At 39.3% G+C, this 27,248-nt stretch overlaps 2 protein-coding genes across 2 annotated transcripts in view; one reads left to right on the top strand and one right to left on the bottom strand.

The window, feature by feature from the left end:
* The window catches only part of ECT2 (epithelial cell transforming 2), a 122,575-nt gene that overhangs the window by 81,551 nt on the left and 13,776 nt on the right, over nucleotides 1-27,248 (bottom strand). The gene's annotated exons all lie outside the window — the stretch shown is intronic.
* The window catches only part of NCEH1 (neutral cholesterol ester hydrolase 1), a 59,160-nt gene continuing 48,663 nt past the window's right edge, over nucleotides 16,752-27,248 (top strand). Inside the window, exon 1 of the mRNA XM_040480773.1 lies at nucleotides 16,752-17,052. Coding sequence (XP_040336707.1) covers nucleotides 16,915-17,052 — 138 coding nt within the window. The 5' untranslated portion in view covers nucleotides 16,752-16,914. The remainder of the gene's footprint in view (nucleotides 17,053-27,248) is intronic.

Genomic DNA, 27,248 nt, shown 5'->3' with positions numbered 1-27,248 from the left:
TTCAGTCATTGTTTATCCTCTGTCTCTCCATACTAGAATGTGAGCTCCATGAAGGCAGAGCATTTTGTCTGTTTTGTTCCCTGACACATTTCCAGTGGCCAGGTCACTACCTGCCACATTATAGGTACTCACATTTTTTTCAGAGAAAGAATAAGCAAAAGAAGAAATGGGGAATGAAAAATGAAAAGGAGGAAGAAGGGAAAGATCTAAGAAATTTTAAATATGACATGTTATAATGAAAATTTAGTCATTTATCAATTGTTTTAAAGTTTCTTTTCAAAAAGTTTTTATTTAAATTCCAGTTAGTTAACATACAGTGTAATATTAGTTTCAGTTGTACAATGAGTGGTTCAACACTTCCATATAACTCCTATGCTCATCAAAACAAGTTCCCTCCTTAATCCCCATCACCCATTTTCCCTCCCCCCCCCCCACCTCCTCTCTGGTAATCATCAGTTTGTTCTCTATAGTTAAGTTTTCAAGTTTTTAAAAAAATCTTAATTTATTTATTTGAGAATGAATGTGAGTGGGGGAGGAGCAGAGAGAGAGAGAGAGAGAGAGAGAGAGAGAGGCAGAAAGAGAATCCCAAACAAGCTCCATGATCAGTGCGGAGCCCAATGTAGGGCTTAATCCCACGACCATGAGATTATGACCTGAGCCAAAATCAAGAGTCAGAAAGCGTAACCAATTGAGCCCCCCAGGTTTTCAAACTTTTTGAGTATTTCTTCAAATGAAACATCACAATGAACTCCAATATATAAAACAGATAAGAGCCAAGCTGAATTGAAAAGGGGAAGAGAGATCCTGACTTGACTTCATGAAGGTTCTGCAGAAATTTAAGTTTTTTCTAGAACACAAAATCTGAAAACCACTGACCACTGAATTTGAAGGATCAGACCCTTAATTTATAGAACAAGAAGTTGAGATTTACTCCTAATAGAAATTCACACCCATTTTTGAAGTTATCTTGTAAAAAAGGTAATTGTTTTTGAATTTGAATGTAATTAATCTCCAAATCTGATTTTTTAAGTAAATACAGGAACCAGAGAAATGATCAATTACACCATAAGGATACAATCAGCAAGATCTGGACTTGCAGACACTCTGCAACAAAACCTGGTTTCTCCAACAAATAAACAGCAAGAAGAAAATGAGCAACAAAGGGGTAATCAATAGATCTGACTTAAGAGACATATAACCAAGCACAATATACGGATTTAATTTGGATCATGATTCCAAATTTAAAAAAAACATGAGAATAGGATTTCTGCTTCTCCTATATCTGAATAAACTGTTAAATAACCAATTCTTTTGCACATAACAACTATACATATTGAGGAAAGTGCAAAAAAATGTTCTGAACAGTGGAAAAAAGCAGTGATCAAAAGATTCTGCAGAGGAGTAAAAGCTTGGGCTGACATGGGATAAGTTTCACAATTTTATGGCTATTAGAATATGAAAACTCTTGGGGCGCCTGGGTGGCTCAATCAGTTAAGCATCTGCCTCTTGATTTTGGCTCAGGTCAAGATCTCATGGTGGTGAGATTGAGCCCCACATAGGTCTCTGTGCTAAGTGTGGAGCCTGCTTGAGATTCTCTCCCCCACCGCTGCCCGCCCCTCTACCCTTCTCTCACTTGCGTGTGTGCATGCTCTCTCTCTCTCTCTCTCTCTCTTTCCCTCTCAAAAAATAAAAATAAAATAAACAAAATTTTTAAAAAGTGTTTAAACAGAGATAGTATCAAGTCTGGTGAGGATGTAGAAAATAGGACCTCTCATACATTGCTAGTGTGGTGTTTCTTGCAATTAAACACACAATTGCTTAAGATTCAGCAATCCCATTCCCATATATAAGAATGCTTGAGGAAATTTTATTCACAATTGCTAAAAAGTGGAAAAAACTCAAACGTATATCATTAGTGAATGCATCAACAGAGAGCGATACATCACATCCCGCGTTTGGGATGTACTCAGCAATTTCCATGCAACCAAAAGGATGATTCCTAGAAGAATTACGTTAAGTGAAATAAACCAGAAACAAAAAGCTAAATGTTGTTATGATTCCATTTGTATGGATTCTGAAAAAGATAAGGCCAAAAACAGATTAGGCTGAGGGTAAGGAGACAGGTTTACTACAGAGCCACAAAAAACCTTTTGGGGATGGTAAAGTATTCACGTCTTGAGTGTGGTAATAGCTACACAAATGTATACCTTTGTCAAAACTCATGAATTTTACTGCATACAATACCTCTATAAACATACTTTTAAAAAGAACAAAATGGAATCTGTTTTCAAAATTTTTCCAGAATGGGAAATACAATAGTTAAAATCCAAAATTAACTGGATGGACTTAACAGTAGAACATAGGTGATAGAGGAAAGAGTCCATTAACTTGAAAATAGATTAATAGAAATTATTCAATAGTAACACCAAGAGAGAAAAAGTTTGGCTAAAAAAAAAAAATGAGAGCTTCAAGAACCTGTGGGAAAATATCACATGTAATTGGAGTCCCATTGTTAAGAAACAATGGCCCCAAATTTCTCAAATTTGTCAAAAGACATGGATAGCTTTTGCCACAAGAAAAGTTTCTACTTCCAGAAGATCCGCAAACCCAACTTAGGATAAATACAAAGTAAGTCTTACATATCATAGTCAAATTGCTGAAAACCAAAGATAAGTTTTAAATCCGTGATGACTAGGCTACTGAAATTGCAGCAAGCATATGAGACCAAGTAAACTGTGTGAGATGCTAAGGACCAGAGAGCACAGACAGGCAAAGAAATGCTCTATTTTGGACAAAAAAGGTAAATCAGAGGAAACTTAAAATTCAGGCAATTGTATGATTCTAAAAGTTCTTAACCTTTGCCCTATAGTGAGTGAACTAGAAACTTCTCTTAGATTCCAGTGCCTTTGAGCTCATGTCCCATAAGTTGTCAATTCCTGCACTAATAGATGTCATTTGTGAGCATTTGTGAGGATTGCATAAAATAGTATTAGTGTGGAGAACAGTGCATTGAAAGCATTCACTAAATGCTAGCTATTACTATTATTATTTATCTGACAAATATTTATGAGTACTTATTATACACCAGGCACTGTGCTGGACCCTGGGGATAAAACTATGAACAAGCTGATGCAGTCTTTGCCCTCATAGAGCTCAGAGTTCAGTGAGGTCTATCTCAACAATCCCCATTCCAGCCCACTACTTTCCTCTTCATACAACTGGAGTTCACAAGGCCATACGACATCCTAACCATCCATGGTAGATAGGTAATTTCATGGTAATGTGTATAAAGTAGAAAAATGTTTCCCTAATGTACACTAACATGAAAGTTGTGATGCTTGATATTGTCACAGATGTGATAAAAAAGCCCAATGCTTTATCTCTCATTATTTTTACCTTCTCTTTCACACACAGTTGAATTTATTTTATAGAGGCTATTAAAATATTAGGCTATTTTCTCCTTCATTAAGCATAATTTGCTTTAATTTTTCATTAACATTTTGCCTGCTTCTCTTTTTGAAAATTAAATGGAGCTGGTATGTAGAGTATAATAACGAGTTGAGATGTTTATCAATATTTTAAAATTACCTTGTTTTATTTTCCTAATTAAAATATTGTTCATTTGTTTTCTTTTCTTTTCGCATTAATGTGACTGACCAAGGAATGTATATGCATTAAATCACTGCTCTTGGGATCACCAATATGAAATTAAAAGTCGTTATGTTATCATACAGCAGATATCTCTAGACAGCACTTCTATATTGCTTGATTTTTAAAATTGTGAACATGGTTTACTTTCATAATTTAAAAGTTGGGGAAACAAAATAGCCCTAATTATGCCATTCTCCTTATCAAACCCTTGACTCTCTATTAGTTATCAATAGCATACATCCAAGCACTTTCCCATGAACACTCAAGGTCTTTTACCAACTCTCCCCCATACCAGATAGAACAAATATGTTTCCATGCTATGAAAATAAGAAACATAAATTAAAAGACCCATTTCCTGGAATCTCTTAGAATACCTTAAGGTAGGAAACACAATTCATATATTTATCTGAAATTTTTAAATGAGAAATTAAATAAATCATCTATCCATAAATTTTACAATAGTGCAAATCTCAAAAACAAAAATAAAAAAAAAAAGCTTGAGTTTCTAGTCTATTAGTCTATTTCATTATCTGTTAGAATTGTAATGAATATATTTACTATCTTACTATCTTAGGTCCCTAAAGAAAAATCAATTGTGTTTGATTATCACAAGATTATCAAAAGGAAGGGATTCTTTAGTAAAACCAACTTTGTAAAACCTGGGCCATGAGATACTAAAACAAAGCAAATTAAATTAAACATTGATTATTTACTTAATGAAACACTGAAACATATAATAGAAATGTCATAATTAAAAATCACAAGTCTAATACATCAGATTTTCTTAAATATTACATACACATTTATCAAACTAAATACAAATTATATTGATTACAAAACTTCTTACTACTTTTATACTTCAAGTAGTTAGAAAAGTATGAATACTCTGAATTTAAATTTATGCTTTTCATTATTTCTATACTATTCTTATTATCATTCCTCATTCCTCTTAGGGGTTGCTTTCCTAAGGTTACAGAAATATTAATTACCTTGAGGGATATAGTACCAAATAAAACAACCAAAACCATCCATGCAAGCTTGCCAAGGTTACAGATTCTGGATTGTCAGCACATTGAGCCTAGCTCTACCCTTCAAATCTTAGTTACTGATCTCCAGGCTATACTTCCTTTTCATATTTACTTTCTGTGGAAAGACTCTAATATGAAATCTAGGATAAGGTATTTTGGGCAAAGAAGAGTCAAAATCAATAAGAACAATAGGGGATAAATCATGGAATATTAGAGCTAACAGACACCTGAAAATCAGTCTCTGCTCACTTCATTTTTCTAAATGAGAAAAAGAAAAGAAATCAGATAACGGTGGCAAGGGGACTATGATTCCTTTCTAATAATCTAGGAATAATGATTTTACAGTCATGATGAAGGATGCTGGCAATAAAAAAGAAGACTAATGTGACAGGCAAGGTAAACAAAACTTGAAGGCTTGCTGGTGACTGATTAGATGTAGGAAGATAATATAAAGTTCGAAGTGCAAATTTTTATAACAGGTAACATGCTACAGGGAGTTGATTTTCTCCAAGGTTTAGTACATTTACAGTAGAGCTTGCCTTATTTCTCAAGGCAATAAAATTGGTAGAGCCCCTGAATGGAGTGACTGGCGCTGAACAGTGCTATCTTATATCCCCAACAGGATTGGCTATCCAATTGGTTTTTCTTCATGTGGTGCAATCATTTGAGGTGTTTTAAAACAGTGCTACTCAAAGTGTGATCTGTAGATTAGAACCAGTTTATAAACATATAGAAAGTTTAACAGCAATTGAACAGTGCTGTGACATCAAGTGCATGCTCAGAATAATTTAGCAAAAATGGTCATTGGGAAGGATTGAAAAAACTCCTGATCTTTCACAGACAGTTTGAGAAGCTGTTTTCAAAGAGAAGAGAAGGTATTTACCCTATATGAAGTTATAAAAGCAGTGATAAAACTTTATATTGTATGAGACTGCTATAATAAATATATACATTTACCCTTGGTAACAGTGGAAATATATTAGCCGAAAAAAGATTAAATGAAATAATATATTTTAAATACTTAGAACACTGCCTGCTACATAGAAACACTCAATAGGTGTTCCCAGTGATGATGATGATGATGGCCATGATGTCAGTGACAATGCTACAGTTGCCAGTTCTGTTTTTGCTCTTCTATAACCATCAAGGATTTCCATTCTGTTCCCAAGCTGCTGCAGTTTGCAACCACTGTGCTTACTGGTCCCTCGCTGCTGGGGTAGGCCCCACCCCAGGGGCTCTGCCTTGTCATTGTGCCATTCCAAACACACGTTTATCAATAATCATGGATTTCCTCCCACAGCAGCCAAACCTCATGGCTCTTTCTCTTTCTGCATCAGCTTGAATGGGAGTTACCAGGATATTGTCTACCAAGAAACCTAGCACTGCCTTAGGCCGCTTAATAATTAAAATGTGTAGTGTTGTTTGTGAAAGTCAGCTCCCACCTTCCTTGCAGGTTTATGTAGATTTACAAGAGAATACAAGTTGATTTAGAGTGTTATAGTTGAAAGAAACACAAGAAATCACCTAATGAAGGTTAAGGCGTAAAGCTTCAGTAACAGTATGTCTGCATCAGTCCAGCTCTGTCATTGCCTAACTGTGTGACTTTCGGTAAGTTATTTAACCTCTCAATCTTCTCTCTTAGCCTGAGGTAGTAATTTATCTCTCTTGAATCAGTGACTATCAAAGCATGTGCTCAATAAATAATAGCTGTTATTACTGGCACAATCCTACCATTTACAGAGGAGAAAACTAGGTCAAAAAGGCCAAAGATCACATGGTCAGTCTACAACTGAACTAGGACCAGATGTAAATGCTCTTTCTCATACCCCTAGCTGCCTTTTACCACTTCATTCTGCAATTCCACAAGTTCTTTTTTTTTTTTTAATTTTTTTTTTAACGTTTATTTATTATTTTTGGGACAGAGAGAGACAGAGCATGAACGGGGGAGGGGCAGAGAGAGAGGGAGACACAGAATCGGAAACAGGCTCCAGGCTCTGAGCCATCAGCCCAGAGCCCGACGCGGGGCTCGAACTCACGGACCGCGAGATCGTGACCTGGCTGAAGTCGGACGCTTAACCGACTGCGCCACCCAGGCGCCCCTGCAATTCCACAAGTTCTTAAAGATGCCTCAATATTGTATTTATTTTGTCTCCCTGGAAAACATAGGCAAATAATACATATTGGGTTCAGTATATATTTTTATTTTGTGCATTCATTAAATCTGGAAATGCAGTGGTATGGACCTGTGGATAGACAGAACAGGGTAAGGGGTGAAGAGGGGGAGAATAAATGCAACTGAGTTATAATTCCGGTGTATCCAATGGATGTGCCACCACTGGCTAGCCTCTGCCTTCACTGGCTACAGGAATTCATATATATTAATGAGGTGGGTTTACAAAATATTAAAAATCACCATAATTGTCATTTGACTCTATAAACGATTATATTAGGACTTTCAGTTACAAACAACAGAACCAGCTCACTCCAGCTAATTTTAACAAAAAAAGGCCAATCATTCCCAGAGGCTAAAGCTGCTTGCAGCAATACCCAGAACGTCCACCAGGGTGTCTCCAGTGCTCTAGGAACAAGTACGGAAATACCAGCAACCTTCACCCCTGATGCCACTGCGAGCTCCGCGCCTCACGGCCAGACTCTACATCACACTTCCTTCCTCACGATTCTCTTTTGCGTCCAAGGCATTCCACGAGGGCTGCTAATGGCAGAATCTATGGCACATGCTGGGTGTCTGAGATAGGAGAGGGACTAGGATAGTGACATACATAGCCTCCGGCTTGCAGATGTAGAACTCACAATGTGGGAAATTACCAGCATTTATCAAGAGTGTTTAAAAGGTTCTGGGAGTTCATAATATACTAAGTGTTCACGGTAATGCTCATGCAGGTTTTCTTTGGAATGATGTTCTGTTCATACGCCCCAAACATATTCACTATAAGGCATATGCAAAGTCAGATAATTCTCCTTTTATTTTTATTTATTTATTTTTTAAAGTAAGCTCTACATCCGATGTGGGGCTTGAACACACCACCCTGAGATCAAGAGGGGCATGCTCTACCGAATGAGCCAGCCAAGTGCTCCAAATCCTTTTTGCTTCTTAAGGTTCAAAGCAAATATTACTGCTCCTGTGAGCCTTCTTCCACCTAACCTCTGACGAAGTGCTCCCACCTCTGTGTTCCTGCAGTACTTGACTCAAATCAGGCTGTGCAGTGGTGCGTGTACAGTATTATTTTTGTGTTTTGCTGCTCATAGTGTATTATTTTGAGAGGCCCTCTCTAAAAGGCAGGAAAGTCACATCTTTATAATCTTACCATCCCTACCTGCCATCCCCCTCCACTGCCCTCTAGCATAATACATGCAATATGGTATCCATTCAGTATATTTTTGTTGGACTTGACCAAATTGCAGGTTAGTGTTTTTAATACATTACACCTTGAAGTTTATGAGGTTTTTATTTGTTATTGCTGAATACATGAAGGTGGCTTGTGAAATCAATATTACTGCTTTACAGTCACACACTATATGTAAGTAGGACTTTTGAACATAGAGAACAAGCTAAATTTAGTATTTTTCCAAAGTTAAGTATTTCCAATCCTTAAAACATTTTTAAAAAGCATTGTGCTAATGAAAACTGGTTAATAGCAATGGGATATTTTAAGTGTTTACAAAATCCCTTTAGTCACCAGCTTGTAAACGAATGTATGTATAATATGTATCCATATTTGGCATACTTTTGATTTAATGAGTAAATATTCTTTGAATGTAGTGGCTGATAAGGCATCAACAAAGACCCCAAAATCCTTTATCTAAAAACTGAAACAAAGACATGGGAGAACTAAGCTTATGTATTATGAATTTTAATATCAAGGGAGGAATGATGTTTTTTTAATCACCATACCTCCCAAACCACACTGTAAGTTCTTTTTATTTTTGCCTTTATATTCCAGAATCTAGCATAGTAATACAAAGTTAGTAAATACTGCTTAAATAAATAAGTGAAAGAATAAATATATGAAACCAAACAAAAATCATACCTGAGAATGACAATAATATAATAGCCAACCACACTAGAAAATTATGTTTCATATTTTATACAGAGAAACTGAGCTCTAAAAAAATAGAATACATTATATCATCATTTCCTGGGGTGCCTGGGTGGCTCAGTCCGTTAAGCATCCGACTTTGGCTCAGGTCATGATCTCACAGTTCGTGGGTTCGAGCCCCGTGTTGGGCTCTGTGCTGACAGCTCAGAGCCTGGAACCTGCTTTGGATTCTGCGTCTCCCTCTCTCTCTGCTCCTTCCCTGCTTGGGCTCTGTCTCTCTCTCTCTCTCTCTCTCTCTCTCTCTCTCTCTCTCTCTCTCTCTCAAAAATAAGTAAACATTAGAACAAAATTATCATTATTTCCTAAGGTTGTTACAATCTGCAACCTTAGCATTTCTAAGATAGATATTTCCAATAAAGAGTCTGACTTTAATTTTAGTTGGGGTAGATATAATTCTTGAGATAACCAGAATATTTCCCTATCCTCATCCCTTTCTTGTACACAATGCACAATGTCTAAATATCCATCTACTAAACATCATAACTGTGTTTCTGGTTTGAAGGGTTGAAAAACCTAAGAAAGTTTTAAATACTTTGAAACATTATTTTTGATTGGTGAAAGAATAGAGGAATTACTCACTCTATCCTAAGGAGAGAACACTTACAGAAAAAAAAAAAAAAAAAGAAAGCATATGCTTATTGATTGGAAAAATAAAAATGAAACAATTACTTTATCATTCAGATTAATAATTTCCTCCCTTCTTCCTCAACATCACTTCAAGAAGTGATATAGGGGATGATGATGTTTCTGGAAAATAGGATCCATTACTAGAACATTGGACTTAAGTCCTGATGCTGCTTACTCTGTGATGTTAAGCAAATCACTTACCTTATTTGAGCCTTAGTTTTCACATCTATAAGGTTGCATAAAAAATAATGTTCATTCCACCACTTTCATAGTTGTATGAATTAAGTGAAAAATCCACACAGATGAAAGAGCTTCTATCAATGAAAATTCTACAATTTCCAGAATGTAGACAGTAGTACAACAGTAGTCCTAGTGACTGAACAAGGTGAAATAAGGGACATTGCTGTCTTCATTTTATCACTGAGTGACCTGGACAGAAAAGTACTAAACCCCAAGCAGTAATTAATTCTGTAGTATGGCAGGGAGTTTGGCCTTCAGATAGCTTTAGTGTTGAGTTTCTTTACTTTGCTACAAGTTTCTTCACTTTGCCACAAATTCTAGCAGTTATGACAATCTATAACCTGACTAAAATGAAAGCTTAGCCTACAAAGTCAGGAGGTGTTGTACTCAGCAAATAATGTGTAGGAAATGGGTCTTCTTTCAGAATGCCAAGAGCCCTCACAACAAAATTTAATTGGAGAAATGGCTCAGCTCCTATCAACCTATTTCAGGCCTTGAGAAGAACAAGACACATGGACTTGGAAAGGCTGAAAAGGATAAAAATATTATAACAACAAAACTAGAAAAGCATAAAAGATATTTTTTAAGTTTATTTATTTTGAAAGAGAGAGATAGCACGCGCACATGTGTGCACACATGGGTGGCATAAGCAGGGGAAGGGCAGAGAGAGAGGCAGAGAGATCGCGAGCAGACTCCCCACTGTCAGTGCAGAGCCTGATGTGAGGCTTGATTTCCGTGAACTGTGAGATCATGACCTAAGCTGAAATCAAGGTTTAGGCATTTAACCGACTGAGTCACCCAGGCACCCCAAATAATAATTTTAAAAAACTAGTGATATGAAGCTATTATGAAGTAGATGATATCAAATAATTTCTAAAATCAATGGATTTTCATTTAATAGAAATAGGCCATCATATACAATAAACGGTATATATGTATACATATCAATATGTGTGTGTATATATATACATATATATATATACATTTATAAATTTGTAATGAGTTAGTCATGAATATTGCAAAAACTGAATGATTTATTTTACCAAAGGAAAAATAACTTTAGGCCAGTGAATCTAGAAGAGTTTAATTATGCTCTATGGGTTTTTTTCCCCATGAATAGAATTTCTTGCCAAAGACACATTTCTGTGATTTGATCATGATCACTTAATGAGCTAATAATATATTTTAAGCATTCCTTGCTTTTTTTACACACACAAATTACTTTCTCATGGGAGCTTTTGCATTTTTCTCATAAGAGTACATTTTTAGAGCCTTATTTAAAGTGCCTTTTGTAACATGTTTAGCTTGTATTTATTTGCATTCTCATATAACTGGCAGCTCTTGGAACTAGAAGGAATCTTAGAGATCCTGGATCCAAATCATTATTCTACAGTTGAAGAAACTAAGAGTCAAGAATGATGGGGAACTTTCCCAAGGTCATATGAGCAGCCTATGATACAGCTGAGTCAGCTGAGTCAAGAATCTACACTCAAATGTCTTTGTTAGGACAGGCAGTTTGAGATAAACATAGAGGACATTTTATAAACACAATTTTTAAATTAGGTAAATAAATGTAAATAGATGTAATTTTCAATTAAAGTTCATTCAGGTTTATCTGGTATAAGATGGGTCCAGTACCAATTTTCTTAGGCATTTGTGACCTCCTGTTTCTAAGTTATTTTTAAAACATTATTATACAGTAATAAATGAAGAAAATTGAAAAACTCAAAGTAATAAAAAGAAAATAGAATTATTCATAGTTCTACATAAACAAAAATACATCTGAGGTTTGGGTGTATTTACCTCCAGTTGTTGTATTTAAGCTTTTTGCATTTTTTAAAACATAATTATTGTCAGAATACATATTTATTTATTATAAACTAAGCAGTTGTTTGTGGCAGTATCCTGCTTTTTAAAATTATTTAAAAAATTTTTAATGTTTATTTATTCTTTGAGAAAGAGAGAGAGAGCATGAGAGAGAGAAGGAGACACAGAATCCGAAGCAGGCTCCAGGCTTCGAGCTGTCAGCACAGAGCCCTAAGTGGGGCTTGAACTCACTAACCTTGAGATCATTACCTGAGCCGAAGTCAGACTTTTTTTTTTTTTTAAAGGAAAGATCACTATTTTTTTTTTAATTTTTTTTTAACGTTTTATTTATTTTTGAGACAGGGGAGCATGAACAGGGGAGGGTCAGAGAGAGGGAGACACAGAATCCGAAACAGGCTCCAGGCTCTGAGCTGTCAGCACAGAGCCCGATGCGGGGCTCGAACTCACGGACCATGAGATCATGACCTGAACCGAAGTTGGCTGCTTAACCAACTGAGCCACCCAGGCGCCCCCTGAAGTCAGACGTTTAACTGACTGAGCCACCTAGGTGCCCCTAAATTATTGTAAAAGCTAAGTGCTCTATTTACATTTAGATACAGTATTTACTTGTTTTGATATGTAGCAAAAACTTATTTTTATATATTTATTTTTATGCATATAATTTTTTAAGTAATCTTTATTAAGGAATTTTTTTATATATAAGGATTCATATCATGGCATCATTTATAAAAGGATGCTGGATACTGCGTATTTACCTACGGTTTTATAACATCTCTTCCATCTATGATCTACTCTCTCTTCATAATTTTTTGAAGGAAAAACAGGACACTGAAAATTATTTTACATCGCTTGACTCTTTGTAAGGTTAAACATTTTCCCATGTATCTCTTTAGTAGCTGTATTTTCTGCTTCATGAACATTGTTAAAATGTACTTATTTTTATCAATGGATTTTTACATTGATATATGTTAAAATAATACAAATTTAAACTATTTAAACAAATGCACCAAAAGTCTGCCATATCATTTTTTACTATGTATATCAAATTTTCATAACTGAGTAACAAACTTCAGGGGGAAAAACCCTAAAACAGTGCTAATGTAATATTAATACCTAATGATAAAGGGATCAATTCATTTAGAAGGTGTAATAATCCTAAATATATATGGACCCAACATCAGAGCACTCAGATATATTAAGCAAATACCAACAGATTTGAAGGGAGAAATAGACAATACAGTAATAGGAGCAATACCCCACTTTCAACAATGGATAGATCATCGAGACAGAAAATCAAAAAGAAAACATTGGATTTGAACCATGCTTTACACCAATGTCACTAACAGACATGTTAGTGTACAGAACATTCCATCCAACAACAGCAGAATACACATTCTTCTCAAGTGTACCTAGAACATTCTCCAGACCTAAGATTACACAGAATGCTAGCATATGCCTTTCTCCCCACGTCTGTCTGCTTTGAAGCCTTTGAAGTCTACTCTTTCTACACCTCTGCTATAGCACTTAGCAAGTTTTCTTTAACTTTCCTGTTTACTATGTATTTTCTGTCCTATTATGTGCCATCCCCAACATGATACAACGTTCAATACTGAGTAAGTCATTGGTAAATATCTGCAGACTTTAGAAAATAAATGACATCTATGTCCAAAGATGATAAGGTAATTATAACATATTGTCATATTATATAAGTTTTCATATTATCAATTCCTTGATACGTAGTTTCATACATAAAAGACATCTGGTTCTTGGATGCACACATGAAATGGAAGGAGCCATTTTATACCAAGAATTACGAAATCACTTTCTCAGGGATTATAGGAATATAAACCTTAAATATGGTACCCATACTTGTTTGATTCCATCTGAAAATCTGAAAAAAATGGAAAATGGAGAAAAGAGACTTAACCAGAACTCTCCCAAAAGATTGGCTTGTAAGCAGGTAAATATTCAATAGTCTTTCTGAAACAAGATTCCGAAATAAGAAAATCATTTTAAGGGCACCTGGGTGGCTCAGTTGGTTAAGCATCCAACCTCGGCTCAGGTCATGATCTCACGGTTTGTGAGTTCGAGTCCCGTGTCGGGCTCTGTGCTGACAGCTCAGGGCCTGGTGCCTGCCTCAGATTCTGGGTCTCCCTCTCTCTCTGCCCCTCCTCTGTTCACACTCTGTCTCTCTCTCTCAAAATAAATAAAGATTTAAAAAAAGAAAAAAAAAGAAAATCATTTTAGTATTTTCAGATATATTGAAAATTACTTTAAAACAGGTTCCTTCAGGATGCAAATACTCAACAACATAACTCATTTCCATCTTTACTCAGAGGAAGGTCATTTAAATTAGCTTTGTGAGAAAGATAAGACTCTAATTAGCAGTTACAGAAGGTACTTACAAGCTTCGGGGCCCAATTACATGCTAAATTTTATAAAATACTGTCACTCTGAGGAAGTGCCATTAAGTACATATCCCAATAATAAGAGTGAGCCAACTAGGAGAAAGTAGGAGGCAGAATGCCAGGCAGAGGAAACAGCATGTAATGACATGCATAAAGACCCCAAGGCAGAAAGCCTCGTATATCTGATAGGAAAGAGCCCCAGCGGCTGCAGCATAGAAGACAGGTAGGGAGGCCTAGAGGTGAGTTACAAAGGTAGGCGGAGGCAGACCAGCCCAGGTGATAGGTCTGGAAAGGAGTGTGGAATTTATTTGAAGATGATATTCAAATTCACAGCCTGGAACCCTGATTACCACCAGTTCACAACTTTCCATCAAATTCACCCCAGGACCAACAACTGTGCCCAGTCACCTGCATAGGCCACACCTTTTCTGGTAGGTAGATCCACCAAGGACACCAAAATAACATTCAGTTACTGGGGAGCACAAGAGTTTTTAGAAAATAGAATGTGCCTGGGGCGCCTGGGTGGCGCAGTCGGTTAAGCGTCCGACTTCAGCCAGGTCACGATCTCGCAGTCCGTGAGTTCGAGCCCCGCGTCGGGCTCTGGGCTGATGGCTCAGAGCCTGGAGCCTGTTTCCGATTCTGTGTCTCCCTCTCTCTCTGCCCCTCCCCCGTTCATGCTCTGTCTCTCTCTGTCCCAAAAATAAATAAACGTTGGAAAAAAAAATTTTTTTTTTTAATAAAAAAAAAAAGAAAATAGAATGTGCCTCGTTTTAAGCAATAACTACCTCTGGTCCAAGACCCCAACTTGTATCTTATTGCAGAGCATATCTCTGTACCTAACTTACATTCCCTAGACCACCACTGTCACCACTGAGTGCGTAAAATCAAAAAGAGCAGAGAACTTACTGCCCTGCCCCACTCCTTTACTTCCCAGGGTAGGCCAGGTATATTTGTTGAATGTATGAAGTAATGGATACAAGTAATGAAGATGTTTAAGTTTATCCCAAAGTGGTCTCATTTTTTAAAACCCTGAGATTTACAGACGAAGCACTGAGACTTATAGTGGTTTCTTTGTTCCTTCTTGGTTTCTATGTCTTAGTGTATTGCTTCAGGAAAGCTGTACTGCACTAGGAGGCAGGAGAAAGAAACGTCGGTTCCATCACTTACAAACCAGAGGACTATGAGCAAGCTGCTCTAGGCCTGGAGAGTTTCATCTATAAAACTGAGCTTGTTACTACTGCTGAAAACGGAAGGATGAGTCAGATGTGGGGGTAGGGAGGGTTGTTGTGGTTTGTCATCGGCTCTAAGATCTATGATTTTATGAACACAATCAAAATCCAGGAAGAAAACATTAAAGTCTGAGAGGTAAAACTTTGAATTATTTTGCAGATTACCTGAACGTAAATTATAGTAATTCAGTAGTCAGTTCAGTCCATATCTCTGGGATTATTTCTAATCACCCATAAAGATTTGGCTTCTAACCTTATACACATACATTCACCCACAAACATATATATCTCTTTCTGTTTAGAGCTATTTGCTTAACCAGTAGCTACAGAAAAAAAAAAAAAAAGATACAAAACCTTTATCTCAAACTCGAATGCTTGAAACACTATTGAAGTGTTCCCCTTATGTAAATATTTTTTTCCAACTTTGAACAAGAAACCAATTTTCTCCTAATAATCTCATTATCAGTCCCAAATTTATGACTATTTCACTTCTTTGGATCAGATTAAATTTAAAAGACTATATTAAGATGTAAAATTGGGGGCGCCTGGGTGGCGCAGTCGGTTAAGCATCCTACCTCAGCCAGGTCACGATCTCGCGGTCCGGGAGTTCGAGCCCCGCGTCAGGCTGATGGCTCGGAGCCTGGAGCCTGTTCCCGACTCTGTGTCTCCCTCTCTCTCTGCCCCTCCCCCGTTCATGCTCTGTCTCTCTCTGTCCCAAAAATAAATAAAAACGTTGAAAAAAATTAAGATGTAAAATTGTATGTACCAGATGTTTTAAGGATGTTTAAGTTTCAATAAGATTGGATAAAGTTGTGCTCTTACCAGCTCCTTCAACAGTTCTTCCCAAGGGTTTCCAGTTGAATTCTGCTGGTGAAGTTCTTTGCCCCATTCTATATACACCCTCTCCCACACTGGAAATCGGGATTCAAATGCTTTTTCTGTTACTATTGACCCACTGGAAGAATTTTTTCAGGTGGCATTTCCCCACTTATTCATTTATATTAGTATAGACTACTGGATTTTATTCATTTATTTACATTCCATTAATTATTTATTTTGATGCTAAAATTACCCAGCTATTGGGAGATCCTTCAGGCTGTCCCTTGTGTCCTTTTGACCAATTCCATAATTTTTGAGCACTTCCTTATCTTCCAGCACAACAGACTCATCTTCTATTTTACCTGCCCCAGCCTTGGAATCACCGTTTTCTCCAAAGAGCCAGCAGAGTGGTGGTTCTTTTCACTGGAGAATGAGATTTGGAAATCAAGACTTGGATGCTAGATATACTACTGGCTTGTCATTGAGCTACGGGAATTTATTATCCTTTTTCACCACGTATCCATTGCAAGTCTGGCTCGGGAAGACAGAGGATTTTTATTCCCTTTCTCAGTCTCTCCATTTTGAGTCAGAATGGCCCACGTACTTTGCACCCACACACAGACTCATCCCATTGAAACTACTCCGGTTTCAGTTTGGGATCCTTCTGGAGGGAGGCCTTAGTCACAGGCGTGCAATACAGACCTGTGTCCTCCAGAGTCCGCTGTGCTTCGCCCAGCTCAGCCCCAGAGCTTTCTCAAACCTGAAGCGTCTGCAACACTTTGCAAGGACACCGAAGACAGGGCACGTCAGCGCTCCGACTTCCTCCCTACGCCGCCTCTGATTGGCTGCTGGGCGTATAAGAAACGGTGAATGAGCGGCTGACCCTTGCAGAAACTTGCTGGAGGTCTCCGGGTGGCATATACCTTTCCTCCCTCGTCCATCCGCGGGCAAGCCGAGCCGGGGGAGGATGAGGTCGTCCTGTGTCCTGCTCACCGCCCTGGTGGCGCTGGCCGCCTATTACATCTACATCCCCCTGCCCAGCTCCGTGTCCGATCCCTGGAAGCTGATGCTGCTGGACGCGACTTTCCGGAGCGCACAGCAAGTGGTGAGATGCAGCCCAGCGCTGATTCTCTCTCCCTCTTAAGCAATATTTGGAGGGGGAAGCAAGATTTCCGGACCGCGTCCCACGAGAACGCATATTTTTCTAACGCATTTAGGCGATCGATTTTTAAGGTGGTTCAGTCAGGCTTTTTTTCAGGGTGTCGCATTTGCCTCCTTGCTAGCAGCGGGCCAGATCTGTGTCTTCTCTTCTGCGTTGGTGATCGAGAAGGTGAAGTTCTTGAATCGAATTTGACAACTGTTTAACCCTTCGTCTGTCCTAAGCGCCCCCCTTCCTTCTTGGTTTGCAACGTCAAAAAAACCACCTTACAGCATTTTAGAAGCCACCCTTCCCCCCATTTTCATTCTTCCGTAGGGGCCAGGAGAGAGTGAGCTAAATGTTTTAGGAAGGCTGGCGGGGGGCGGGGGGGCGGGCAGTCTCTGATTCCTGGTAATGCAGCCACCTTAAAAGCAGAAGCCGGCACGGGCAGCCTCCCAACATCCTCGGACCGTGGAGCTCTCCGTTCCCGGGGGCTGCAGGCAGGGCTCGTCTAAGCACCTGAGTAACCGCAGGGATCTCCCGTTTCATGCGTGGGGCTTATCAGCTCAGCCCACGGAGGAGGCCAGGAGGCCTGGCAGCCTGGTTAGAGGAGAGGCGGTGGAGGGGGGCGGCAGCATGATGCACTTTTCTGCCTGCCCTGCGGCATTTATTTTATGTCCTCGGCTGTCAAGGAGACAATCTTTACCGAGCCAGGATACTCCTGCTTTTACCCTGGTGGGTGACATTTCTGTGTCTTGTATCATGGGGATGCATCTCTTCCCCCATGGACAGTAAAATAGAACTGGAGTTTATTCTATAGTAAGAGGCATTCGTTTTAGTGGCAGAGAATCTGAAATCTGAACTCCAATCCGCAAAGCTGGGCCTTATTATTCTAACTCTCCTCAATCGCAGGTTATTTTTGTAAGCTCCTTTTTTTTTTCAGGAGTGACTAAACAAAGAGAAAAAAAAATGGTGATTTTTCCTAGAGGGCTGATGTTCCTTTTCCCCTGTCTGTTCTGTGTGTAGGATCACAGAGTCTCTGAGGCTTTGTCCTATCAAAAAGCCCCTTAAGTAGGGTATGGTAGCACCTTCCTACTAGGGATTTGTTTTTCTTAAATCCAGCCATGTTTTCAATCCCAAAGTCCCCTGTTGTCCCTTAGGGATGGTCTATGAAGTTACAGACCCCCTCCTTCCCTCCTGCTTACTGACATGGTGAAAGAGTGACCATCCCCTTCTCTAACGTTTGTTTCAAGAAAGGCAATCTTCTTGTAGCAAGCCCTACGGTCCCTCTCTTCCTTCAGAAATTCTGTAATTTGGGAGTGATATCCTTTTAAGGTTTTGGGGTACAATGGCATTTACCCTGGATGGGTTATAATGGCCTTCAACAATAAGAATAATGACTAGTAAGAATAAGAAAAACATGAAAAATGGCTATATTGCCTGCAGAGATAGTTGGTTTTCAGGTCATCAAAGAAGTCTTCCTCATCATATGGAATTTGGGAAAAGCCAGGTTTGGAGAAAAGCCTTTCTTCCCTAACTATAGGCTGTCAACCCATCAAGGGCAAGGCCTTTGGGCCCTATGGTCCTCTAGCTAGAATGTGCCCTCAGCTGGTGTTTGGGAGTGATAATGAGTGTAAAGCCAGGTCACAAGATAAATGAGGTAACCAAGTATCCTCACCTGACACTGTGGCTTGGGAGTCAGTTTGCACAGAAGTGGCTCTCCTCACTTTTCTTCTAAATTGTGAAATATTAGAAAGATCATTCAGACCACACGGAAGCACATTCTACCCAATAAAGCATTTTACCAATGTCACTCCACATCATCCTGAGGACAAGGCAATGTGACTTAACACATTGTGAGTAAGAGCAGGACAGGTAGAGTCCTGCCTCCCTGAGTCCCGTTCCAGCCAGGCTACTTGCTGGCAGCGAGGCCAGGCAATTACTAACCTTACTAGTCCTCAGTTTTCCCTGTAAAATGGGGTTAATATCTACCTTACAAGGTTGCTGTGAGGTTTAGTAATGCATTCAAATGCCTGGACCTTGTAGTTACTCTTCTAAGAGTTGTTCCAAAGGTCCACTATGGATTATGAAGATCTGTTGGATTGCCCAACTTTGTTCAAATGGTAAAACAAATGTAAACTGGACATGACTTATCTCATTGAAATGTGGAGAGCTACCACTAGATTGCATGGCATGAAGTTTGTTACCCAGACAATTAATTTTAGTCAGAGCTGACTTGCTCAATTACAAAAGTAACTGAAGCTACTTCAGAAGTGAAGCTTGGCCTCTTGGCCTACTTCGTAACACCGTAGGCTCGCGCCCAGCATCAAGAAATACGAATGCTGCTTTTATTCTGTGTCATTGGCAAACACTGCACCCTTTCATGCCAATTCTTCCCTCCTTTACCCTGTGCAGGTGAGTCAGATTATTGAGATTATGTTCATTGTGCTTTTTTTCCTGGGGGGGTCCTCCAATATTACCTAAGAAGAAGGTACTGGAGATCTTTCTCTAAAGTCCTCTCAAACACAGATGCTGCATTAGCATCACCTAGGGAGCTTTAAAAATCGTGATGCTTGGGGGCACCTGGGTGGCTCAGTTGGTTAAGCTTCCGACTTCAGCTCAGGTCATGATCTCCTGGTTTGTGAGTTTGAGCCCCACGCCCCGCGTTGAGCTTTGGGCTGACAGCTTGAAGCCTGCTTCAGATTCTGTCTCCCTCTCTCTCTGACCTTCCCCCCGCCCCACCACTTGCCTGCTCACTCATGTGCTCTCTCTCTCTCTCTCTCTCTCTCTCTCAAGAATAAATAAACATTAAAATTTGTTTTTAAAAATCCTGATGCTTAAGTCCTATCCTATGCCTATACCAGATTTACTCGGAGGTAAATTCCAGGCATCAGTTTTAAAAGCTCCCCAGGTGATTTCAATATGCAGTAAAATTTGAGAACAATGCTCTTTAAGGTAAATAAAATGCATTACAGATGTAGGCAATATGTATTCCTTAAACTGAACACATGTTGCTGGGGATGGGCCCTTTTACATTAGCATGGATGAGCTTATCAGATTAGTTGGTTGACACTTTGGCTGTAAGAATCTAAAGGGGATAAAATACTAGCTAGGCAAATTTCAGGGTTATAGCAAAGCCTTCATAAGATGTGAGCAGAACAGCACACAAAAAAGGTCTGGGAAAGGCAGAGGAGAGAGAGGTGTAGATGAAGATTGGTCAGCCAGAGACTAGAGGGACAAAAGTAGGGAGTTGGGCAGGTTCTGGAGGCTGATCTCAGAATGCTGTGCAAGGAAAGATTTTTTTAAAATAGTAATCCCAACACAGGTGAAGATCCTGAGAAGTTCACACTGCTGAGTTTGGCAATATTCATTGAAAGCAGTAGAAGCGTGTTTATTCTTTGACCCAACAATCCCTCAGTAATAATTTATTTTTTATATTTTATTTCTTTATTTAAAGAGAGGGGAAGTCTGCGCACACGGGAGTACATGGGGGATTGACAGAGAGAGAGGGCGAGAGACCAAATCCCAAGCAGCCTCCATGCTGTCAGCGCAGCTGGACTTGGGGCTCAATCTCATGAACTGGGAGATTATGACCTGAGCCAAGGTCAAGAGTTGGATGTTCAACCAACTGAGCCACCCGGTGGGTGCCCCAGTATGAATTTAAGTACTCAGTGATATAGGCAAGGCTATAGCTGTGGAGATGGAAACATTTTACAGAGTCAAGAACCTTGCTCAACTAGTCAAAAAGTACTGCTGTTTTATGAGAAATATGGGGGAACATTCAGCAACCTAGGTTTCTTTCTTCCTTTTTTTTTTGCAGCATTATTTAAAAGAATGAAAGCAAGTAATATTAGAGATTACATACTTATGGTACACATAATTTGGAATACTATACATTCAAAACCTTTAGGTTATAAAATAATGTTTAATGACTTACAGAAGATTTGTACTGTATGTTAAGTGGGAAAACGCAACGAAACAGCATATATGCATGCCATTATCCCGCTTAAAATATTTATATCCCAAAACCCATAGTTATGTATATCTATTTGTCTATCTATACTTAGAGAAAAAGTAGAAGGATCTAATTTAAAATGTAATTTTTTTCTAGGCCATAGGTTAGAGCTTCAATTTTCATATCTGTATATTCTAGTTTTTCTACAATGAACATGTAGTAATAAACGATTTAAAAAACATTTTGTAGATTTCCTACTTCTAAAGTGGAATTGATGTGTACACAATGCCAATGTGATTAATATTTTAGTAATTGTTCTATAAGAACATCAGATTTCTTGACAAGAAGCGTCCTGGATCCCCTGACAGAGCTGTCACAGTGCCATGCTTCATGCTCAATTAGATGTGACACAGATCAAAAGACCACTATGTGAGGTGTTAGGGAGATGCCAAAATGACCTAAAAGAACCTACAGCCTGGTGGAATGGAGAAGACATGTTACTATACAGGTATTAAAAAGGTAAGAGCTGATAGGCATTACTGAAGAGGCACAGTTCCAGAAGCTCATAGGAGGGAGGGGTTATACGCTGTTTAGAGGAGGGGCCAAAGGCAATAAGGAATCTTAAGGGAGTACAGAGCAGGGGCGTGGCTTGGCTTACCTTGATCATCTCCCAGCTTACTAGTTCTGTGTATCTTTTTGATGACATAATGTAAAAGATTGTTGAAATTGGCATATTTGCTGAATGTTCCCCCTATTTCTTATGGATGTCAGTGCTTTCGAACAAGTTGAGCAAGGTTTTTCATCTTGTAAAATGCCCCCAAACATCAAAATGCAACATGTCTCCTCCTGGATGTTCTGTGCATGATGCATGTGCCTTCAGGCTGTGTGAGGGTGGTTTAAATGACAGCTGCACTGTCACGCCGTGAAGAACTCCAACTTGTTAACCTTTTTCATAACCATTCATGAACTGGGACTTTTACTAATGGCTGGTAAATTTAATGTGAGAACATTGTAAATATTTAAGTTTTGCCTGCCATTTTCTAGACTTGTTGTGATACATATTTATTCATGTAAATTAGAGATTTCACCAAGCTCAATAGTTTTTAGTTGACTTGATGGAATTTTTGTAAACACATGGCAGCAGAAAGGCTCTAAATAGCTTTAGGGGCAATATTTAATCGGTATTAATCCTGACAGGTGAGCAATCTGAGTCGGGCTACATAGGCGACACCTTCTGATGGATCCAATCAAACATTAAGGTCAGATTGACTCAGATACCAGGTTTGTTAGATAATGCCTAATTTACAGTTTTCCTTGTTATTTTTCTGAGAACCCTACAAATATAGCCCTGAGCACAGGAATGTTATTGTATTTTAGTGGGACCTTCTGTTTCTAACATGTGGCTTGAGCTTGATCTAAAGACATTTTTGTGAGGTGTGGAAGTGCAGTAACCGTTCTTAACCAGTATGTTTTTTTTTTTTTTTAATGTTTGTTTTTGAGAGAGAGAGAGAGTGCGTGAGCAGGGGAGGTGTAGAGAGAGGGGGACAGAGGATCGAAGAGGGTTCGGGTTCCACACGCTAACAGCATGGAGCCTGATCTGGGGCTCAAACTCCTGAACCTTGGGATTACAACATGAACCAAAGTCAGACACTCAACTGACTGAGCCACCCAGGCTCCCCTTAACCAGTCTGTTAATACACAATTACATCTTTTAAAATAATGAGTATATATTATTGCCAAATGAACTGATGTGGGAAATGTGTATTACTTATTTTCTCCATTTTATGTTTATAAAGAATTAAGAAATGTAATTGAATTTCCAAGTGGCAAACCCAGCTATATTCTAACTAATTTGTGTCATATTATGAAATTTTCACAATCTACCTTTCAGTATTCCAAAATAAACTTAAAATACTACCATTTGGAAGTCATCACTCATATAAGAAAAATTGACCAAACACCAACTGGCAAAACAAAAATGAAAGACACATGCCTGATCTTGAGGAGTTTCCAAGGGGTGAAGGGGAGATAAGCCTATGGACAGTTACAGAGTAGCACTTGAATGACAGACTTCTGACAGAGGCTTTATGGGTTGCTGCAAGAGCCTTAGAAAGGACCTGTAATATGCACCCGGTCATCGGGCATTGAGGATTGTTACCCTTTCACACGGGCATCTAATCTGAGTCATCAAGGTTAAGTGTTTACAGTAAAAATATACAGTAACCTCTATTAAGCATATAGTGAACATTCACCCTGTGCCAGATACTGTGCTATGTGCTTGGCATGCAATTCATTTAGTCCATGCTAGGATTCTTTGAGGTGGGTGTTCTTATTTTCCTTATCTTACAAAGGAGGAAACTGAAATGCAAAGAAAATTGCTCAAGCTGACACAATTTATGAGAGGTAGAATCACGATTCCACTCCTGCCTGTCTCACTCTGAACTCTAGAATTTAACCATTGTATGAGCTTGCCTTTCTACAGGACCTTAGTGAAGGAGGTGGGGTAGGAGAACAGGAGGGAGAAAGAAGGGGCATTCCAGTCAGAAGGGACATTCCGGTGGAAGAGGATGATAGAGCCAAGGAACTAAAAGTTGCTTAGACCTCAGAGTGGTAAGGCTGGAAGGAAGCACAGGCCAGATAATGAAGGGCTCTGTGGGCCAAGCAAGGAGCCACTGAAAGGTTTTTCACAGGGAAACCCCATAATCAAGCCCGTGTTCTAGAACAGTCTTTTCTCAGTAGCAGTGTAGAGACACTGGAGTTTAAGGAAGCAGGTGAAGGAGACAGTCCACTTAGAAAGCAATCCAGGTGAGAGGTGGGAGCCTGAACTAATAAAGCCAGGCTGGCTGGCAGTGCAGCTGAACCAGATTTGCTGATGAAGGGATTGTATGGGGTAAAGGAGAGAAAGGAGCCAAAGGTAGCTCCTGGCACAGACTCTAGAGAACTTGGGTGAATGGTGGTGATGATCCTGATTTAGGGGAAGGAGCAGATCTGAAAGTGAAGATAATAGATGTTGGACCTTGTTTTGAGGTGTCCATGGGACTAGTCCAATGACAGCTTTTCACGAATAGCTTACAGCAACAAGACCAGAGCCCAGGAGGGAGAGAGAGCTGGGCTGGAGATACACCTTTGGGAGCGGTTGGTGAATGGGTGGTAGTGGAACTAGTGGGAAAGGATGTGCATAGGGTGAGAGTAAGATTGTGTGATCCTTCTGGGGACACCCGAAGGGAACACCAGTGACAACATAGGAAGAGGAAGCCAGGCCTAAGAGAAATGAGATCCTGATGAACATAATTTTTCATTATTTTACATTTATATAGCAGCCTAGATTTTTTTATTTTTAAATTTTTTTAATGTTGATTTATTTTTGAGAGCAAGAGAATGGGGTGCGGGTGGGCAGAGAGAGATGGAGACAGAGAATCTGAGGCAGGCTCTGGGCTCTGAGCTGTCAGCACAGAACCCGACACAGGGCTTGAACCCACGATCTACAAGATCATGACCTGAGCTGAAGTTGGATGCTTAACTGGCCGAGCCACCCAGGTGCCCCAGCAGTCTAGATTTTATAAAGGTTCCACCTATCTCATTTTTGCCTTCAAAATCTATATTTTAAGTTTTGTTTTGTTTTTTTTTCTAAAGTAGGGTCTATGCTCAGTATGGGGTTTGAACTCACAGCCCCAAGATCAAGAGTCACATGTTCTACCCACTGAACCAGCACAGGTGCCTCACCCTTCATTTTATTTTTATAATAAGTAACTGGCTGGCATGAATTACTTCCACTTATCAAGTGAGGAAACTGAGGCTCAGAAAGGGTCAGTGACATCCCCAAGAGCACATGATTAGTTCAACAGAGACTGGAGTCACATGTCCTGGGCTCCTATTTTGACACTCTCCCAGCTGAGCCAGGCTGACCTGAAAACAAAGTCCTCTGTGATGGATTTCTCCTTTTTGCCTCTGGTTCTGTCTCTGTGACCAACACCTACCTGTGGGAATGCTCGTGATAACTTGATGCTAGTTGACTGTATCCTGACCTTTTTTTGAACTCCCACAGTTAAATTAATCTACAGTAGTGTCTCCCAATCTTGTTCTCATGCCCTAGACTTGATTATGTTTGTAGAAGTATTCCAGAGGAAACTGGGGGGAATAAGGAGGAAATCGGTCTGTATGGGCTTGAATGCTAGAACTCAAAAGATTTATATAAGAAATTTAAAAATTATTCTCAAGCAGAATATGAACTCTGATAAATTTTGAATGGCTATGAAAAATGGTTTTGCGTTTTTACTTCTATGAAACACTTAAATATCAATGTTGCATGGCCCATGGTCCACCTGTAATCCATTTGTGTCACACCTGTTGGGAAACTCTCCTCTCTGCACTTTGTAGCTATTTAAATACAAGTTTACTATTATTGCTATTAAACACAGATAGTCCCCAAGTTACATATATCTAGGTAATCCTATAACTTATTGTCAAAACCAGGACATTTTTGAGAGTGCTAGAGGCTGCTATTAATAATCATGCTTGGACAACAGTTTTGAACCAGAATTATTCCCAGACAAATCCGGACAGATGCTCCGTCTACATTTATTTGGCTTGTCAACATTCAGCATAATCAAGTCAAAGTTGTAGAATGATTCCTGGACTCCCTGTTCTGCTCAAATCTGAGTGTTAACCCTCCAGTGGATCTCACCACCACCACCACCACCCCCCCAATCCCTTCCCTCACCCCTGGCCTCCTGTCCCCTGCAATAGTCGCAGAATAAAAGTACTACATTCCTTAATGGGCACATAGAGCCTGCCACAGCCTGTCCCACACTGCTGAATCCAGTCTCCCTGTTCCCATGACAGTCTGCATGTTTGTATCTGACAACTTTCTTCCTGTTACTTCTGCCTCTCATGCCCTCCCACATGCAGACTTTGGCTAACATTCCACTCATCTTTCAACACCTACTCAGAAATTGTCTCTTTTAGAAACTTTACCTTTTCCCCCAGTCTGCCTTAATCTCTCTTGGTGATTAAGATTCCTTTACACTCTGCTAGCATTTGTGTGTGTGTGTGTGGCCCCTGTATGTTTCTTTCCTTAGGTTGCTGTCTCTTTATGTACAAGCTCCCCCCCATATTCTAGGCTTTCTCAGCTATCATAGACACAATTTCCTTCCTATCTGTTTTAGCGTTTGTTTGTGGTTGGAAGATCATTCATTATAGAAAAACAGGAATTCTTGGTTCTGCTTTCTTTCAGTCTTCTGTGACATCATTTGTCCGAAAGGGCAGATTTAATGCTTTTATGTGCCTATGACCCTGAACTTACCCCAGAACAGGTTTTTGTTGCCCTTTGCAACATTTTTTTTTCTTTTTTGCAAGCCTCACTGTTTTCTGGGTTTCTAACTTCCTCATGCTATTTTTGCAGATTTATGCTTGTTTTTGAATTTGTAATGAATTTATCTGCTTGTTTCTAACAACTCTTTAGGCTGTCTCCTTAAAAGATCACTGGTGGATTCCCACATTCATTTGATATCGTTCTACCTTTCCGTTTTCCTCTTGAATGGATAATTGATAAATATTTCATGAAAAATTGATTTCACTGACCGTCTCTGCACTGCCTGTCCCATAATATCATCCCTGCCCTGGGACTCAAATTACCTTTGCTTTGTTCTGAAGTCTGCTTTTCTAAAATGCAGGATGTTTATCTCATTATTCCTAGTTTATGCCTCAGTTCTAATGCCTCGTTCTGTCCCAGGGTTACAGTTCCTTTCATTTCATGGCATTGTTCTTCCCTCTTAGTGAGGAGCAAGTCCACAGTAGCAATAATCCCTGCTTCCTTGACTTTCTTAGTAAGGCAAATCAATTCTGCTTGTAGAAAATGATCTGCTTTTAATAGAAAAGATTACTGTCAGATATGTGTATAATAATGGATCTGTTTGGGGCACCTGGATGGCTCAGTCGGTTGAGCCTCCAACTCTTAATTTTGGCTCAAGTCATGATCTCATAGTTCATGGGTTTGAGCCCCATGTCACGCTCTGTGCTGAGAGTGCTGAGCTTGCTTGGGATTCTCTCTCCCTTTCTCTCAGTCCCTCCTCCCCTCTAACAAACAAGCAAACAAACAAATATTAAAAAAAATAATGGATCTATTTACTGAGTTATAAATACAACCAATAGCAAAGTTAAATAACTGATGGGGGAGGCTGGCTGTGAACAGGTCTGAGGAGGCTCCATA

Source organism: Herpailurus yagouaroundi, unplaced genomic scaffold, assembly GCF_014898765.1.
Source record: "Herpailurus yagouaroundi ecotype Mexico unplaced genomic scaffold, PumYag 159, whole genome shotgun sequence".
Taxonomy (NCBI): Eukaryota; Metazoa; Chordata; class Mammalia; order Carnivora; family Felidae; genus Herpailurus; species Herpailurus yagouaroundi.
The sequence above is the reverse complement of the archived record's forward strand: the minus strand, read 5'-3'. Positions and strand labels throughout refer to the sequence as shown.